The 18,155-nt window shown below is 47.6% G+C and overlaps 1 protein-coding gene across 1 annotated transcript in view; it reads right to left on the reverse strand.

The window, feature by feature from the left end:
• The window catches only part of CLTC (clathrin heavy chain), a 110,050-nt gene that overhangs the window by 11,087 nt on the left and 80,808 nt on the right, over positions 1 to 18,155 (reverse strand). Inside the window, exons 20-30 of the mRNA XM_058164119.1 lie at positions 17,087 to 17,270; positions 15,065 to 15,257; positions 12,055 to 12,212; positions 9,786 to 9,950; positions 7,466 to 7,573; positions 7,162 to 7,329; positions 4,441 to 4,590; positions 3,328 to 3,459; positions 2,780 to 2,890; positions 2,449 to 2,619; positions 1,334 to 1,555 (exon numbers count right to left, since the gene is read on the reverse strand). Of these exons, the coding sequence (XP_058020102.1) occupies positions 1,334 to 1,555; positions 2,449 to 2,619; positions 2,780 to 2,890; positions 3,328 to 3,459; positions 4,441 to 4,590; positions 7,162 to 7,329; positions 7,466 to 7,573; positions 9,786 to 9,950; positions 12,055 to 12,212; positions 15,065 to 15,257; positions 17,087 to 17,270 (1,762 nt within the window). The remainder of the gene's footprint in view (positions 1 to 1,333; positions 1,556 to 2,448; positions 2,620 to 2,779; positions 2,891 to 3,327; positions 3,460 to 4,440; positions 4,591 to 7,161; positions 7,330 to 7,465; positions 7,574 to 9,785; positions 9,951 to 12,054; positions 12,213 to 15,064; positions 15,258 to 17,086; positions 17,271 to 18,155) is intronic.

Here is an 18,155-nt window from a genome sequence, read left to right on the forward strand (position 1 = left end):
ACTTCTACCAGCCTAGAGTAGGGGGCTGAAGGAGTCAGCGGGGGTTTAATCTTATCAATGAACCACAGCTAACCATCCAGCGGTCTGTAGAGCTTCTCAGTCATTCCAGGTCATGTTTGTCCCAAAGGTGCTTTTTCAGGTTTTTCTGGAAAACTCTGGTTTTTCTTCGAAGACGTTTCGCTTCTCATCCAAGAAGCTTCTTCAGGTCTGACTGGGTGGTGGATGGCTGAGAATCTCTACAGACTTTTAGCTGTGCAATTTGGGATGAACATCCTTCAGATGGCGTGGGAGTAGGAACAGATTTCCAGAGTAAAAATTGCAGACTACAGGAACTATTTGCACCACTCAGGTGACCCTGAGGATACAGATAAACCTCCAAGTGGCCTCAACGACTCTTCAAAAAGATGCAAACGACCAGCTGTCTGCAAGGAGTATAAATCCTTCCGTTTCCCCACCATCTAGTCAGAACTGAAGAAGCTTCTTGGATGAGAAGCGAAACGTCTTCGAAGAAACAACAGAAAGTCCAGTTGCTTCCTGAAGAAGCACCTTTGGGATGACCATCCAGTGTTTCCAAAAATTCTCTTTCGACAAGCGCATGAAGGCTCCTTAACAGGTGAGATTGGAAACTAGCACCAGGGGCCCAATTCCAGTTCTACCGGCTCAAATACGGCATATTTACTGTGGCTGAGAGAGACAAAATATAGGTAGTCCTTGACTTACAACCTCTATTGAGCCCAACATTTCTGTTCCTAAGCAAGACATTCGTTAAGTGAGTTTTGTCCCATTTTACGACCTTCCTTGCCACAGTTGTTAAGTGAATCACTGCAGCTGTTACAAGTTAGCAACATGGTTGTTAAAAGAGAATCTGGTTTCCCCTGTTGACTTTGTCAGAAGGTGGCAAAAGGGGATCGATCACGTGATCCCGGGACACCGCAACCGTCGTAAATATGAATCGGTTGCCGAGGGTCTGGATTTTGATCATGTGACCATGGGGACACTGCAACGGTCGTAAGTGTGAAAAACGGTCGTCAGTCACCTTTTTTTGGAGTGCCGCGATAACTTGGAACGGTCACTAAATGAACTGCTGTAGGTCGAGGACTACCTGTATTGAAAACCAGAGCCCAGTCCACTGGCTAGGAACCTACTGGGCATCAAAGCATCGAACAGGCATTTTGGAGGAGAAAGGAAGGGCTTTTGGGGGGGGCACGTTTTTCCAGAGTAGAGGGTCCCACAAGGAAGGCACAGCAGGCAAGTGACAAGACAAAAGGGTCTGGGACAGGTGGGGGCAGGTGGGGGGGGGAGGGAGGGAGGAGGAGGAGGCCAGGACCCCTACCTTGCTCAAGTATTCCTTCATGACCTGAATGAAGTAGGGCATGGCAAAGTCCATGATGTTGTGTCTCCAGGCGGTTTCCAAGACCACGTCCGGCCGCAGAAGATCGTAGCAAGTGAAGAGACAGGCGCCAAAACATTCTTGCTTGCCTTCCTGAAGGAACCACTGCAGCAGCTCCTCCGCCAGCTCCGTGTCTTTGGACTCTGAGGCGTATTGCATGGCGTCCTGGGAGGAAGTGGGGGGGTGGGGGGGAGGAGGAGGAGGAGGAGAAGAAACAAGAGTCCCATCACGGATGGGTCTCCAGCCCCATGCTCGGGGAAAGGCAGGGGGAGCCCACCGGCTCCAACTCTAGACGGTTGGAACTTTGAATGGTCACTAAGCGAACTGCTGTAACTTCTGTGAACTGCCCTTTTACAGCCCTCTCTAAGCCAGGGGTCTCCAACCTTGGCCACTTTAAGACTTGTGGACTTCAACTCCCAGAGTTCCTCAGCCAGCTTTGGGAGTTGAAGTCCACAAGTCTTAAAGTGGCCAAGGTTGGAGACCCCTGCTCTAAGCAGTTCACAGAATCTTGCCCTCATTTTCCTCATTTTCCCGACCTCAGTCAACCTTGAGCTGGTCAGGATCGAACTCCTGGCAGCGGGCAGAGTCAGCCTGCAATACAGCATTCTAACCACTGTGCCAGCATGGCTCCTATCAGGCATTACTTCCCTGAGAACCGTTTCAGACTTGAACAAATTACTTAATATTAAAACAAACCTGTAATTGTATATTTGATGTTGTAAGCCCACCCCCACCCCCCTCGAGTTTTTTTGGAGTGGATGACCATCGAAGAATAGCAATAGCACTTAGACTTATATACTGCTTTGTAGCCCTATCTAAGCTGTTTACAGAGTCAGCAACTTGCCCCCCAACAATCCTCATTTTCCTGACCTCGGAAGGATGGAAAGGCTGAGTTGACCTTGAACCCTGTCGGGATCGAACTTCCAGGCTGTTGGCAGAGTTTGCCTGCAATACCGCATCCTAACCACTGCGCTGCCAGGGCTGCTGAGCTCTTCCTGAACTCATCCACCCCATCTCCCTGCCCGCTGGCAGATGCGGTTGTCCTTGAGCTCCGGTACCTTGTACAGTCGGTCTTTTTTGCAGAGTTCCACGCTTTGCTTCCAGCGGTTGTTCCCTTTGAAGAGATAGGCGGCGATTCTCCGGAACTCAATCAGCTCGTGTTTCTCCAGGCGCTGGGCGAGGGAGATGTTGTCGAAGTTGTCGTAGGCGTCTATCGATGTCCGAAGAGCCTGGACGGGACAGAAACCGTCAGTGTAACTGAAGCTTTGAAAATGGCCACCCTACAAAGTCTGAACGTGGGGTGGGTTTCCAACCTGCATCCCACCTTCCCGCAAGCCACCAAGGGCCACGACCCGAAGGCCAGGACGGGCCCCAGAAACCGTCTCCTACCTGGTAATCTTCTTCCGTAATGAAGAGGTTGTTGAGGGACTCATTCACTGATTTATTATTGTGGTTCTGCACCGAGCGCAGGTAGGGCTTCACCAGCGGAAGTTGTTTCACCTGTTCAGAGAACACACCTTCACTGTTAAGGCATCAGGCTAAAATCCAGGAGGAGGCGAGTTCTAGTCCTGCCTTAGGCATGAAAGCTGTCTGGGTGACCTTGGGCCAATTACCAGGAGATGGTGAGTTCTAGTCCTGCCTTAGGCATAAAATCCTGCTGGGTGACTCAGAGCCGATCACCAGGAGACTGTGAGTTCTAGTCCTGCCTTAGGCATGGGTGACTTTGGGCCAGTCACTCACTCTCAGCCCAATCCACCACACAGGATTGCTGTTGCGGAGAAAACAGGAGGAGGAAGGAGTATAGTGTGTATTTGCCACCTTGACTTAAGTTATAAAAATAATAAAGGTGGGATCTATATAAATAAATGAACAAATGAAAAGTTTTCGGAGAGCAAAGAAAGAAAAAAAACCCCTCTGATTTTCAAAGGATTTCTTACCTTACTAAAGAAATTGACTGCACGGGTATGATCCAGCCGCGGTGAAAGCACCATCAGTAAGTCGTTGAGTAGCAGAGGTTTAAATTCTAGGTAAAACTGAATTGCTTTGTAGTAAAGCTCCACATTTGCCACCTGCAAGGAGGAGATTCAGGAAGTGAGTGTCACTTCTGCATGTTTGCAAAAACAACCTCCGAATGAGGGCGATGCAAGTAACACAGCCCTCCAGCCAAACTCACTCTTCATCAGGCCGCAACACGGTCTACAGCTCCCCTCCCCAAAGGGTTGCATTTTCCCTCAGCTGGCTGCAGCTGGTTTTTAAAACCATTGACTTAAGACGGTATGGTTTGGATTTGTCTGGCGGCTTCTCCATTTTGTTGAGCTCATGACAGATTGCCCGGATAGAGTGGTGCCTAGAGGTGGAAGCTCTCGCCTCACAATCAGGAGGCTGTGAGTTCGATCCTAGGTAGAGGCAGATATTTCTCTCTTGGGGCACGATGAGAATATAACCGGTGAACAAAACTCCGCACTGGCAACAGGAAGGGCATCTGGCCAGTAAACACTCAGCTCCATTCAGTTGCCCAGATTCCACCCCGTAAGGGATTATTATGGGGTCGTTAAAAGAAGATGCTGATGATCACAGATTGCCGGGATAAAAATAGGGGATAAAAGTAAATTCTCTACATGTGTTCCTTGCTTCTAATGTCAACTACACTGGAATGGAACATCTGGGACAATGTTTCTCAACCGTGGCTATTTTAAGACCTCATGAATGAAGGCGAATGAATACACGTGTCCCAGGATAACATTGCAGGATCCAATCAGGGTTGGTCACCGGGACCAGAGGTTTAGTCTTCCGAGGTTTCGGACTCGTGTTGGAGCCCCCCCATCCTCAGGGAACTTCTCTCTCACCGGAACGTGTCCTTTGGGCTATTCTATGCAAGTTTACGACCTGCGGACTTCAATTCTCAGAATTCCCCAGTCAGCAAGAGAGACCGTCGTAAGATCACCCTTCAGAAGACTCTGGATATAAAATGGGTGCCTGAACCTATTTTCCACCAAGCGGGAACATCAGAAAGGAACCCTAGAGAAGTTACGTCCAGAAAGATCTCCTACCTTAGTGATGATGTCCTTGAACTGCCCTTCCTTCCAGGCATCTGTGGGATGGCTCATCATGGTAATAATAGCATTATCGTATTCTTCGTATTTATCGTACAGGAAAACCAACTCTCCCCAGAGGTGGGCTTGCTCAGCGGCCCTCAAAACCTAGGAGGAACAAAGTGTTTTGTGAATTGAAGCATGGGAAGGCAGGCCTCTCTATAGCCCAACTAATGTAGCATGAGCTTCCAACCTTAATCAGTCAAGGGGCCGGATAGCTCAGGCTGGTAAAGCCTGTTATTAAGAACACAAAGCCTGCAATTACTGCAGGTTCAAGCCCGGCCCAAGGTTGACTCAGCCTTCCATCCTTTATAAGGTAGGTAAAATGAGGACCCAGATTGTTGGGGGGGCAATAAGTTGACTTTGTAAAAATATACAAATAGAATGAGACTATTGCCTTATACACTGTAAGCCGCCCTGAGTCTTCGGAGAAGGGCGGGGTATAAATGTAAACCAAAAAAAAAAAAAACCATCTTCAAGGATCTTTTCCGTAGGGTGTCCCAACTTACCCAAGCCAAAGGGGATCCTGTGTATTTTAATTTTGCAACTGGGTGGGCCAATCAAGAGATTACCAGCAATGCTAGGAAAGGTAAGCCCCCGTTTCTCTTAAGATGGGTGTGTTGGGCTTTGAAGTCAGGATCTGTTGTGGTCCGCCAGCAGCCTGCAGAGCTGGCAACGGAGTCGGACAGCGATGAGGCTGAGGTGAGGCCAGGGCCATCGGGGAGTGAGGTGCGGACTCCAGAGCCTGACAGTAATGAGGCAGAGGAACAGGAAGAGCCTGTTCCTAATGCACGCATGAGAAGAGCTGCCAGAAGGCAAGAGCAGCTCAAGCAAAGAGGACGACTCGGGAGTAGGGCCAAGAGATGATTGGCCTCTCCCATTAGGCTTAAAAGACCAGCAACGGCATTTGGGCTTTGCCGGAAAACAACATTGGTAGCTTCATCATCTTCTTTGTCTACGTCTTGCATTTATTTTTGTATTGGGGTCTTCTGAACGTTTGCCAAGAAAGGCCTTTGGCAGTTTGCCTAATTGGACCAAGGTTTGTGGTAGGACTGAGGAATTGCGTTGGGAGTTATTTGCTTTAATTTAGTTGAATTACGCTTGGAATGAAGTAATTCTCAGCTGTTTGAATAAAGTTTTTTTTCCCCCCACGGACTGAGTTTCCTACTACCTACTGGGGCCTGGGTCACAACAGGACCTTCCACAGGGAAAAATGGATGCTCTTCCACTAAATCACAGGATCACAGAATTGTGGAGTCAGACAGGACTAGAAAAACACCTAGTCCAATCTTTTATGATGTATAGAAAAACAAATTATGCCACCTGATCCGAGAGATGGCTATCCAGTCTATTCTGAAAAACCTCCAGAGATGGAATAGCCCAAACTTCCATAGGGAGACTATTTCCATTGTTGCCCAGATTGGAGAATCAATTTTTTGGTTGTGGTTATCTTTACATGACATCTACGTAGCTGCAGTTTGTACTCAGGATTTCAGGTCCTCGCGTCGGTGCTTATGGAAAAATGGTCTTGACCACCTTACAGACTACAGAATAACAGAGTTGGAAGGGACCTTGGAGGTCATCTAGTCCAACCCCCTGCTCAAGCAGGAAATCTACACCACTTCAGACAAATGGTTATTTAACCTCTTTTTAAAAGCTTCCAGTGTTGGAGCATTCACAACTTCTGGAGGCAAGTTGTTCCACTTATTGATTGTTCTAACTGTCAGGAAATTTCTCCTTAGTTCTAAGTTGCTTCTCTCCTTGATTAGTTTCCACTCATTGCTTCTTGTTCTACCCTCAAGTGCTTTGGAGGATAGTTTGACCTCTTCTTCTTTGTGGCAGCCCTTCAAGTACTGTTAACATTGCTATCATGTCTCCCCTAGTCCTTCTTTTCATTAGACTAGACATGAATTATCTTTTTAACATTCTTAAACCCCATAGTACTTTTTAATGTACCCGAATATTTGTACCTTGCCTTTTAATTTTTGTCAGAATGAACAGACTAAGTTCCTACAGGCCAGGGCTCAGCAACCTATGGCTCTGGAGCCGCATGAGGCTCTTTCATCCCTCTGCTGCGGCTCCCTGTCACTCAAAATATGCGTCACAACCGCCAATGTGTGACACCCGCCGGCACGTGATTTATTGAGCTTTTCAACCCATCTTTTTTTTTCAAAATTCAAAATGTTTTTGTTGCATGCAGAAATATTTGTTTTCTCTGTAGCAGTTCATTGATTTCATAAATGCAACGCATTATGGTATTTTTATACATAGCATAAAGACAAAAAGCGACATATGCAGTGTTATCTTCATTTTAGATGTCAAAAGGGTTTTGTGGCTCCCGGTGTTTTCTTTTCTGTGGGAAACGGGTCCAAATGGCTCTTCGAGTGTTTAAGGTTGCTGACCCCTGTTATAGGTTGTCCTTGTGCGTCCTGTCCGTAAATCATTCTTTTTCATCCTCTGTAATAGGTGACGGTGAAGGTCCCTCACAAAGTCTGCCCCAGGACCTTCCCTTCCTAACTCTGTTAACCATCCTCAAGACCATCCTTATTCTCTGTCCATACCAAGTGTCTACGTTAGCGACTTCCTTCGTGCGACCCTTTAAAGGGAGGCAGGTGGCTCTAAGTTCTATCCTCCAAACCAGATGCTGATCAGGAAAGAAAAGGAAAAAAAAAGAGATACCTTAGGAATGTTGACCCGTGACCAGAAGAGCTCCAAATGCTCCCTCATCTTCTGTGGCTTGAATTTGGAATAGAGGATGGCCAGTTCGGTGAACATCCCCATATGGGCCCGTTCCAGCCCCAAAGCCGCTTCCAACATGGTTATCAACTCCTCAAAGTAGCCGCGGTCCTTTCAGAGGGGAAAAGACAAAAAAGAAATAAAGGGTGGGGAGATATCAATCGCTGTCCAACAGCCGGGATTTTAGCTCTTTCCTTGGAAAGGTAAAAATAAGGAGGACATCAGCAATCGACAGGCGGCCCATTACCTGGTAGTAATTAATGAGTTCTTCCAGTTCATCGGCGTGCACGACGATATGCAAACCGCACATCTGGGCCAAGCGGAATTCCTTCCCATCGACGCAGGCAAAGCAAACCTGTTAAGGGAAGAGGGATGGAGTTCTGTTAAGGAGAAGGGGGGGGAAAAACGAGGCACACTGTCTCCCAAATTCTGTGGTATGCTAGCTGGAAATCCGAGGACTGCAGCTCAAATGGGGAATGGTGGGGGAGGGGAGAGAACACAGAATCATAGGTCTGGAAAGGACTCAAAAGGTCTTCTAGCCCAGGGGTCTCCAACCTCGGTCCCTTTTAAGACTTGTGGACTACAACTCCCAGAGTCCACAAGTCTTAAAGGGACTCTGGGAGTTGAAGTCCACAAGTCTTAAAAGGGACCGAGGTTGGAGACCCCTGTTCTAACCCAACCCCTTGCTCAATTAGGAGACCTTCTACCATCCTGGTCAAATGGTTGTTTAGTCTAGCCCAGTGGTGAAATCTGAACCGGTTTACTACCGGTTCGGTGGCTGTGCATGCGCCCTTGCGCACCAAACGCACGCTGTGCATGCCAGGAGGAGGCATGGAAAGGAAGATAAGCAGACCAGTGAGCGCGGGGGGGGGGAGGGGTGATCAACTGCGGCGCGCGATCGTCGGGGCCTTTTTTAAAAACTTTTTTAAAAGCATTTTTTTACTACCTATTTGGGCGATTAGGTAGTAAAAAAAATGCTTTAAAAAAGTAAAAAAAAAAAAGGTTCCGACATCACGTGCCACAGCTGCGATCGTCAGAGCCTTTTTTTTTAACCTTTTAAATGCATTGTTTTACTACCTATTGGTCTGAATAGGTTGTTAAAAAAATGCTTTTAAAAGTTAAAAAAAAAGGCTCTGACGATCACGCAGCTCAGCTGTGATCATCAGAGCCTTTTTTTTATGTTTTAAAAGCATTTTTTACATCCTATTCCTACCATTTGGGTGGGAAAAGCGAGCGAGCCGGAAAGAAGCAGCAAGCGGACGATTGGTTGGGCATGGGCAGCGGGGGGAGGGATTTTTGCTTCCGGTTGCACCCGCGGCCATCGCTACTGGATCGGTTGATCCGGTCTGAACTGGGAGCATTTCACCCCTGGTCTAGCCTCATTGTGATGGAGCACCCTCAGAGAGACAAACTATTCCACTGATTGTTTTCACTATCAGAATTTTTTCCCCTTATTTCTAGGTTTGTTTTTTGTTTTTTAACAAACTTCACCCGTTACTTCTCCTGCTCTCAGGGGCTTTAGAACAGGGGTCCCAAACACCCCCAACCCAGTCCGTGGACTGGCACAGGTCAGAAACTAGTCTGTGCAAACAAGCGAAGCCCCATCCACGGGATGCAGGCAGCATGTGAAACCACGTCCCCTCCGGTCTGTGGAAAAACCTCTCTCCACAGAACTGATCCCTGGGGCCCAAACGTCCGGGTGTGAACCCTGAAGCGAACCTGGCTGAGGCCATCTTTGAGGCTTCATGGCAGAGGGGGAGAAAGGGAGGGGGAAAAATTAGATAGCTCAGCTTTGCTGTCAAAATAAAAAGATTTTTGTGGGAACCAAGGTCATTTCAACAGGTGGCTGAGAAGAGGAGGAGTGGAGTAACCAGGCAACCTGCCAGCACCACTGTTGGACAATGTGACCGATGACCTGGGGGGAGAGGAGGAACTTTCGCTTTTTAATTAGGTGAAAACCACGGGAACTTTTGGTTTTAACCAGTTGTGCCAGTGTGATGTATCCACTAAATTGTTCTTTGAGGAATCTACCTGCCTAAGAGTTCTGCTTTCAATGGGTGCAATACTCGGAACGCTGACACTGGGGGCCACTGCTTTAGAGAATAAGTCGATCCCCTCTTCTCTGTCACAGCCTCTTAAATACCAAAAGAACAGCTATTATGTCCCTCCCTAAACCTTCTCTTTGATAGGCTAAATATACCCAGTTCCCACAACCATTCGTCATACGATTGAGCCCCTGATCCCTTATCGTCTTTGTTGTTGAGAGTTGTAGTCCCATCTTGGCCATGAAAGCCGGCTGGGTGACTTTGGCCCAATGACTCAGTCCAACCCTATCTCATCGGGTAGTTGTTGTGGGGAAAACAGAAGGAGGAAAGTGATTTAGATATGTTTGCTGCCTCGAGTTATTTGTAAAAATGATAAAGGAGGGAAAATGAATGAATGAATGAATGAATGAAATGAATGAATGAAATCCAGATGTATCAGCTCTGATCAGACATTTTCCTCCTTACTGAGCCCCTCACCATCTTCTGGGGTGAAACCTGAAAGTTAGAGATCCTGAAACTCACCTCCTTCCACGTTCTTGTGCTGTTCGCCTTCCGGGCCCCATCAACCGCTGCCTGGTATTCACCCAAATGAACCAACGTGGAGGCCAAGCGGCCAAAATTGGAGACGTTGTTGTACAGAAGTTTGGCCGCGTCGTACATCTTCTCCTCATAGCAACGGTCACCAACCTATGGAAGGAAAAAGACATTGTTGGGTCTGCTGTTTAATTAGTAAAATGAATGGCTGGCGTCCCCGTCTAGCTAGGCCACACTGACCATCAAGGTGTGAACACGCTGTGAAAAACCACTCTTAAATCCTGAACGGAAGTGGTATTCAGCCGGTTCGTGCAAACCGATAGCGGAGACTGCCACCCGCCCCGGCACTATGCCATCGTATTTAGCCACATTTTTGAGGGCGGGTGTATGCGTGGAAGGCACGTGTGCAAGCAAAGTGCAGGCATGGAAGGTACACACGCGTGCGCGGCGAACCGGTGGTAACGATATGTGAAACCCGCCTCTGATTCTGAAGGTACAGACTAGAAGTGGTTCTTGTCCACCCTCAGCTGCAAAAGTGGATGAGGTTGGACCACTGTTTAGTTTACAGGATGGGTAATCCTGGGAAAAACTGTTAAGTGTGCCACCTTGAAGCTGGGTATAAATATATATATCTTCTCTGATGATGGAGATCTCTAATCAGTCAGCCTACATAGGACATTCCAATGGTTTGAAGCTCTCTTCAACCATAGAGTCTTTAAGTCACTGTTTCTCAACCTTAGCAACTTTAAGACACATGGACTTCAACTCCCAGAATTCCCCAGCCAGCCACTGAAGTACATAGGTCTTAAAAGTTGCTAGAGTTGAGAAACATAGCTTTAAGACATTCACTTTCACTAAGACATTCACTAAGGGAAAAATGTTATACTGGCAGTCCTTGACTTACAACCAAAACTGAGCCCAAAATTTCTGTTGCTAAGCAAGGGAGTTGTTAAGTGAGTTTTGCCCCATTTTACAATTGTCAAGTGTCTGAATTTTGATCACATGATCACCCGGATGCTCACGTGGTTGTGTGACAAACACAGCTAAGCCACTTTTTTCAGTGCCGTTGTAACTTCGGACCTTCACTAAACAAAGGGCTGTAAGCTGAGGACTTCCTGTATCTACAAACTTCAGAATTTGTTCACATTCCCAATGTTTCTCCTCTTGCGCAGTTTGGCCTCACTCCAAGCATCCCCCGCTGGCTATCAAAACTCACTCATACCCCTCCAGCATTTCTTCTGTGCTTAGACCATCAGTTGGCTGGGTTCCCACTACAGATCCTCCTCAAAATCCTAACCTTGGGGACCTCAAACTCATTGCCCAAATCACCCCCGTTGTTGAGTATGTTAAGGCTGCAACCAAATGCATCAAGTCTAAGGATTTAGTTGTCCTCATTTGTTCCACAAAGAGATCAGAGCAGCAGCTAAAGCCCAAATCCTTCCCTCCTTCATTTTCCTTATAACCACCTTGTGAGGTGGGAGAAGAAGCCCTGACTAGCTCAAGGGCACCAGGGCAGGGTGGAGATTTGAACTAGCTTCTTCCCAACACCGGTTCTCTCTTCCTCCTTCACCTCTCTGAGGCTCCCAAATCCTACCTGAGAGTCTCCATCCCATTAACAACCAGCAGATAAGAGGAAGAGAGGGGGGGGAGAAATAAAAAATAAATGAAATGTTACGTTTGGGAGGCAATTCTTACAAACGTCGCTCAGTCGCCTTGTAGGGGAGGCAGACGGCATAAACATTTAGGTAAAGGTTCCCCTCGCACATCTGTGCTAGTCGTTCCTGACTCTAGGGGGCGGTGCTCATCTCCGTTTCAAAGCTGAAGAGCCAGCGCTGTCCAAAGACGTCTCCGTGGTCATGTGGTCGGCATGACTCAATGCCAAAGGCGCATGAAACGCTGTTCCCTTCCCACCAAAGGTGGTCCCTATTGTTTCTACCTGCATTTTTACGTGCTCTCGAACTGCTAGGTTGGCAGAAGCTGGGACAAGTCATGGGAGCTCACCCCGTTACACAGCAGCACCGGGGATCGAACCGCTGAACTGCCGACCTTTTGATCGACAAGCTCAAGGTCTTAGCCACTGAGCCACCATGTCCCCTAAACATTTAATAAATAATAAAAAAATTTTAAAAGGGGGGGGGGGAGAAAAACTACCGACCTTCCCAACCTTGCAGAGCTGGAAGGGAGAAGTCTAATCTGAGGATTAAGGGGAAAACCTTCGACCTGCAGATTAAAAAAAACCGAGGAGAAAAGCACTCACTTGCTGAATATGGGCGTTGTTGGGCCCATTGATGAATTCTTCCAGTTCAGCCAGGCGGTTTGTTTTGGCCAGTGCAAAGATGAGCTCCGTCTCCACGTAGGATTCCCGGGCCTTTCGGCGGGCCATCTGCAAGTACTTCACCAGCTCTTCCCAGTTGCCTAAGTGGGGACAAAAAAAAGGGCGGGGGGGAGGGAGGCAGCTGCCAGTCACATTGCAGAATCCATTTGCGGGCCGTTTTCAGTTCCTATTCTTCATAAAGGAGACAGGAGGGGAGATTTTTAACTGTCATGGCAATGCCAGCCTCGCTGGGGCAGTGCTCAAACCCGGTGACAAATGTCCCTTTAAAATCAGGAATGGGAAGTGGGGGGGCCGGGAAGGAAAGAGAGAGGCATCCCAGCATGTGCAGCCCCTGGTGAAATCAAAAAGACTGAGCCATCAGTGTGCCGATTAAAGTCTACTTTAAGCTCGGGCTGTGTGTGGAATTTTATTAGAGCTAAACAGTTGCTCATTCTTGCACAGTGGAACACAAGCTTCCCAAAACTGGAAGGGAGAGGGGAGAGGGGAAAAAAAAATCAGGTCAGCCAAACAATCCACTTCTTTGTCATTCACTCTTTATACTGGGCATGTCTGTTCACACATCTGTTGCGGAATAAATGTACTTCGCAAGTACACGGGCTCTTTTCCCGTTGGAGAGGTGACAAACCTCTAGCCTGCGTACAGACGTGCGCAGAGAAAGGGATCCGAAGAGAGAACCGTGTTGAATGGGGAAGATGAGACAACTCGCGTGGCATTCGCTTGGGGAAAGAGACGGGAAGAGGGACAATGTTCACGTGAGAAGCGGTCTCTCGTTTCAGAGGTTTTTGTCACTTTTGTAAGCAGCACGAGGAAAATCGAGAAAGGTGGAAGAATCGGGTGGAAAGAGGAGTCAGTGGGACCCCAAGAGATATGCGAGATCCTTGGTGCTCTCTGAGCTTCTTTTCTTGTAGACATTTCATTACCTAACTAGGTAACTTCATCAATGCTAGAAGGGTGGGATTTACTCTTTTATATATTAGCGGTTTGCCCTGACAGTGTTGGTAAAAGTCTTCTTGGATTAACCTTATTAAGGGCATGAAGAAGGTTCTAGAAAGCAGGATTTTGAATATTAAGCGAAAAACCAAGAACATGGGGACATAATTGTCGTGTCCCACTCCTCCGCTGACGGCCGGGTCAGGGAAATCCAAATCAGGCGTGCCTCTGCAGCTCTGCCAAAGTCCTAGCAAAGTCCTCAGGGCAGGCAGGAGACCAGAAAGTGACTTCAGCAAGATGTTTAGACTTTGCCTGACTCAGAGAATGCCAGAAAGCAGATCCTTTATATAGGCCATGGGGTGTGGCTCCATGACTCAACACTTATCCAGGCCTGCCCCTCCCTTCCTTCTGTTGCCGCCGCCTATCAATTCTCCTGAAGCGAGGGTCACTCCAGTCTGCAGCTGTTGGTAATTGACCTCCCTCAGGCTCACATGCTGTGGAGGAGGGGGAGGGGTCTAGTTGCTCCGTTTGCCTGGGCATGGAGCCAGAGCTGGGGGCTGGAGGTATTTCCTCCTCTTCAGCCTGTCTGGGCATGGAGCCAGGGCTGGGGCCGGGAGGCATACTAGGACATTCCTCCGTGTTCGGAAGCAGTGGTGAGATCGGACGAGACACAACAATAACCTCAAACTGACAGGGAGGGGAAGTTCAAAAGAGGAAGCTTGGAACCACCTTCCAGGGGAGGTCGCCGGTCAGTCATTTAGTGAGTATAGCATGCTTGTGATAAAACACGTCATCCGACAAAACTTAAAAAATAAAAACATTAAAATATTTCAAAAATAATAAAGACACAAATTAAAAAGAAGACCAAAACAAAAAAACTCAAAGGGCAGACTTGGTGGCTCCCGAGATCTTTTTCTGTTATGAGTTTTCTACATTTCTATATATATTAGTGACTTGCCATGTCAGTGCTGGTGGGAATGTTCTTGAATTAGGCTGTGGTTTAATGTTTGTCTGTCTGATAATGAAAGGCCTGCAAAAAAAAAACTCAGAGTACCAAGGACCACACAAGTTCAACCCTGAGCTACAAATACAGGTAGTGGTCAACTTACAACAGTTCATTTAGTGACCCGTCCAAAGTTACAACGGCACTGAAAAAATGTGACTTTATGTCAATTTTTCACATTTATGACCATTGCAGCATCCCCTTGGTCATGTGATCAACACTGAGTTCTATGGCAACCGACTTTTTTTTGGGGGGGGGGGTGTTGCAGTGTCCCGGGGTCACATGATCCCCTTTTGTGACCTTCTGACAAGCAAAGTCAATGGGGAAGACAGAGTCACTTGACAAACCGGGTTATTAACTTAACAACTGCAATACTTTGCTTAACAGCGGTGGCAAGAAAAGCCACAAAGTGAGGCAAAACTCACTTCGCTTAGCAATATAAATTTTGGGCTCGATTGTGGTCATAAGTCAAGGACTACCTGGCTTCTCTTCCAGTGAGACTCTGCATGAACGTACAGATTCAGCTTCTAGCTCAGCCTCTCCAATCCGCTGACCGAGATTCCAGATTTTGGAGGCAACAGATTGGAAAAACCTTTTGCTCTCCGTGGAAAACACCTGTTTCCACCTAGAGCAAGGGTGTCAAATTCGGTTTCATTGAGGGCCGCATCAGGGTTGTGTTTGACCTCGGGGGTCGGGTGGGCATGGCCAGCTCGACATCACTCGTGTCGGGGGCACCCTTCCCAGGCTCCGTTTTTGGCTGTGACGGCCTCCTGCAGCGCTCTGCCAGGGGGAAAGGAGTGTGCGACCCTTCTGAGTTTTCCCTGGCAGAGGCACCATTGTTTCCAGGGTAGATCTAACCACCCTGCGAGCTGGATCCGACCCGTGGGCCTCGAGTTTGACACCCCTGACCTAGACCCACCACCGACACATTCTGTGTTCTCACGAAGGCTTTTTAACGGGGAGCAGGAGTGAGGCAGAAAAGCAGGGCCCAATCCTTACCGCTTGCGTTGGCCGCCTGGACGACTTCCATGTAGGACGACGGATCGTCTGCTTTGATGTAGGAGTCGATGGCTTCCTTCACCATCCCTTTCTGGAGTTGGGCTTTGGCAAGCTGGCTCCACACCGCCGGCTCATTGCAACGTTCAGCAAACTCATAGGCCCGGTCCAGGTTCCCGATGTGCTCGATCAAAACCTAGGAAAAGAGAAAGTGCCATCACTTTCTACCAGAGTCTCGCGAAGGTTGGCTCCATTATAAAAAAAAAAAAAATCCAAAAGAGCAGGAGAAGACCTGATGTTAAGAAATTTTTAAAAATATCAGGGAGTGTCAACCTGTGGTTTGTGGTTCCATCAAGGGGGCTGTGATGTCATCACAGGGGTGTCTGCGAAGGCTTGAAAAAAAATGTCATCTTGAGTTTTGGGGGTCTGTGGCCGTGGCCACAAAAGGTATGTGTTTAAAGGGGATCCGTGGTAAAGGAAACATTGAGGATTACTGAATTACATCATTAGCCAGACAGATGGAAGTTATAGACACCTTAACTGAGTCCACTTAACATACGTGGGTGAAGAAAGAGTGCAAACCAATTCCAGACCCATCTCAGAACTTTTTGGGTCCTCTGAGTACAGCACTCTACTGAGTAGGGTACCGAAGCTGCTTTATCAAAAGGCAACTGGACTTTGTTTTTTCCCTTGAAGATGTCTTGCTTCCTATCCAAGAAGCTTCTTCAGTTTTGACTGAATGGTGGAGGATGGAAGGGTTGTTACTCCTTGCAGACAGCTGGTCATTTGCATTCTTTTAGAGAGTCATTGAGGATGGAGGTTTATCTGTGTCCTCAGGGTCATCTGAGTGGTGCAAATGGGTGTGGAGCCTTCTTGGAACTGCCGAAAGGACCGTGTTGTAAACAGGAGATGGGTGGTGTCGTATCCCTCCCCCTCTGTTCAGAGGGGGCTGTTCAGTCTTAAGACAGATGGCCTCTTTTGACTCCCTCTTTCAAACCAGCAGTCCTTTCTGTCCAGAATGTGGACTTTGTGGGTCCTTCCATCCTCCACGTTCAATCAGAACTGAAGAAGCTACTTGGATTAAAAGCAAAACGTCTTCAAGGAAAAAAACAAAATCTTTTTGAAAAAGCACCTTTGGGACAACCATGACCTGGATGACTGAAAATCTCCATAGACTGAGCAGAGCAGAGCAGAGCAGAGTGATGATGATACCTAGTTTGGTGATGAAATGTCTGCAAGAAAACTACCAAGCACCAAGGGCCCCATAAAAAAGAGGGTATTATAAATGCTAACTGTTGTGGTCCGCCAATAGCCTGCAGAGCTGGCAACAGAGTCAGACAGGAATGAGACTGAGGAAGAACATGGGCCAGTCCTGGAGGCTGGGGAAGGCCCGGATGAGGGCTCTGCGTTGGAGGCTGAGGTGGGGCCAGGGCCATCGGGGAGTGAGGTGTGGACTCCAGAGCCTCCAGAGACTGATAATAGTGAGGAAGAGGAACAGGAGGAGCCTGTTCCTAATGCACGCATGAGAAGAGCTGCCAGAAGGCAAGAGCACTCAAGCAAAAAGGATGACTCAGGAGTAGGGTCAAGAGATGATTGGCCCCTCCCATAAGGCATAAAAGACCAGCAACAGCGTTTGGGCTTTGCCGGAAAACAACGTTGATAGCTTTGTCTTGTTGCACTTGCTTTATTGGCGTCTTCTGAACTTTTGCCAAGAAAGGCCTTTGGCAGTATGCTTAATTAAGACCAAGGTTGGTGATAAGACTGAAGAATTGTGTTGGGAGGAATTTGCTTCGATTTAGTTTGGAGTACGCTGAGAATGAGTTAATTCTCAGCTGTTCTAATAAAGTTTGTTTGTTTTTAAACTGACTGAGTTTTCTACTTGGGCCTGGGTCACAACACTAACTTTAGTAAAGACCGGATGGGTTTTAGAGGCACATCAGGAGAAGGGAAGTCAAGGCCAAAGATAAAAGCCACTTTCACCCATCGTCGGCACATCAAATTCGGCTCTGGAAGGGCCAAAGTTACCTGGACGGCAGAAGTGTTAACATCAAATTTCCGAAAGATGGCAAAGGCTTCTTCAAAAAGCTCGTTGCTGATGGCGATGTTGGCAATGTCAGGGGCATCATAGTTATCCAGGCGATTGATGTATTCCATGACCCGGGTGCGATCGGCCTTGATGGCTGTCAGAATGAGAAGGTTCTGGAGATTCCTAAAAACAACAACAACATGCAAATGGATCATCATCATAAGTTGGAGACTTACTGGACTTCAACAGACAAATTTAAGACACACATGGACTTCAACTCCCAGAATTCCCCAGCCAGCGTTGCTGGCTGGGGAATTCTGGGAGCTGAAATCCACATGTCTTAAAATGATCAAAGTTTGGAAACACTAATTTAGAGACCACAGGCCTTATCTCTGATTTGTCTACTTTAAGATTCTGAATAGCGAAAAGAAGAAAGTCATTACTCCATATACAGGTGGTCCTCAACTTACAACCTTTCATTTAGTGACTGTTCAAAGTTACAACGGCAGTGAAAAAAGTGACTTGTTACCATTTATCCCAGTTACGGCCTTAGTAGCCTCCCCAGGAACATGTCATCAAAATTCAGACGCTTGGCAACTGGCTCAATATTTACGACGGTCGCAGCGTCCCAGGGTCAGGTGATCCCCTTTTGCGACCTTCTGACAAGCAAAGTCAACGGGGGGAAGATGGATTCGCTTAACAACCAGGTTACTAACTTTATCAACTGTTCACTTAACAACTATTGCAAGGAAGGTCGTAAAATGGGGCAAAGCACGCTTAACGAATGTCTCACTTAACAACAGAAATGTTGGCCTCAATTGCGGTTGTTAAGTCGAGGACTGCCTGTGTTATGGGGAAGGGGAAAAGATCAAATGACCCATCAAAAAGGGAAGACAGGGTATGTGATGGGTCCAATCAATTAGGGATGTACATGCCACCAGACTTCAAATTTGGGCTTTAGACAATTTAGAACAGACTGCAGACTGCACTGGCTGCCTGTGGCCTTTCGAGTGCACTTTAAGGTTTTGGTTACGACCTTTAAAGCGCTCCATGGCTTAGGGCCTGGGT

Source organism: Ahaetulla prasina, chromosome 1 (assembly GCF_028640845.1).
Source record: "Ahaetulla prasina isolate Xishuangbanna chromosome 1, ASM2864084v1, whole genome shotgun sequence".
NCBI lineage: Eukaryota > Metazoa > Chordata > Lepidosauria > Squamata > Colubridae > Ahaetulla > Ahaetulla prasina.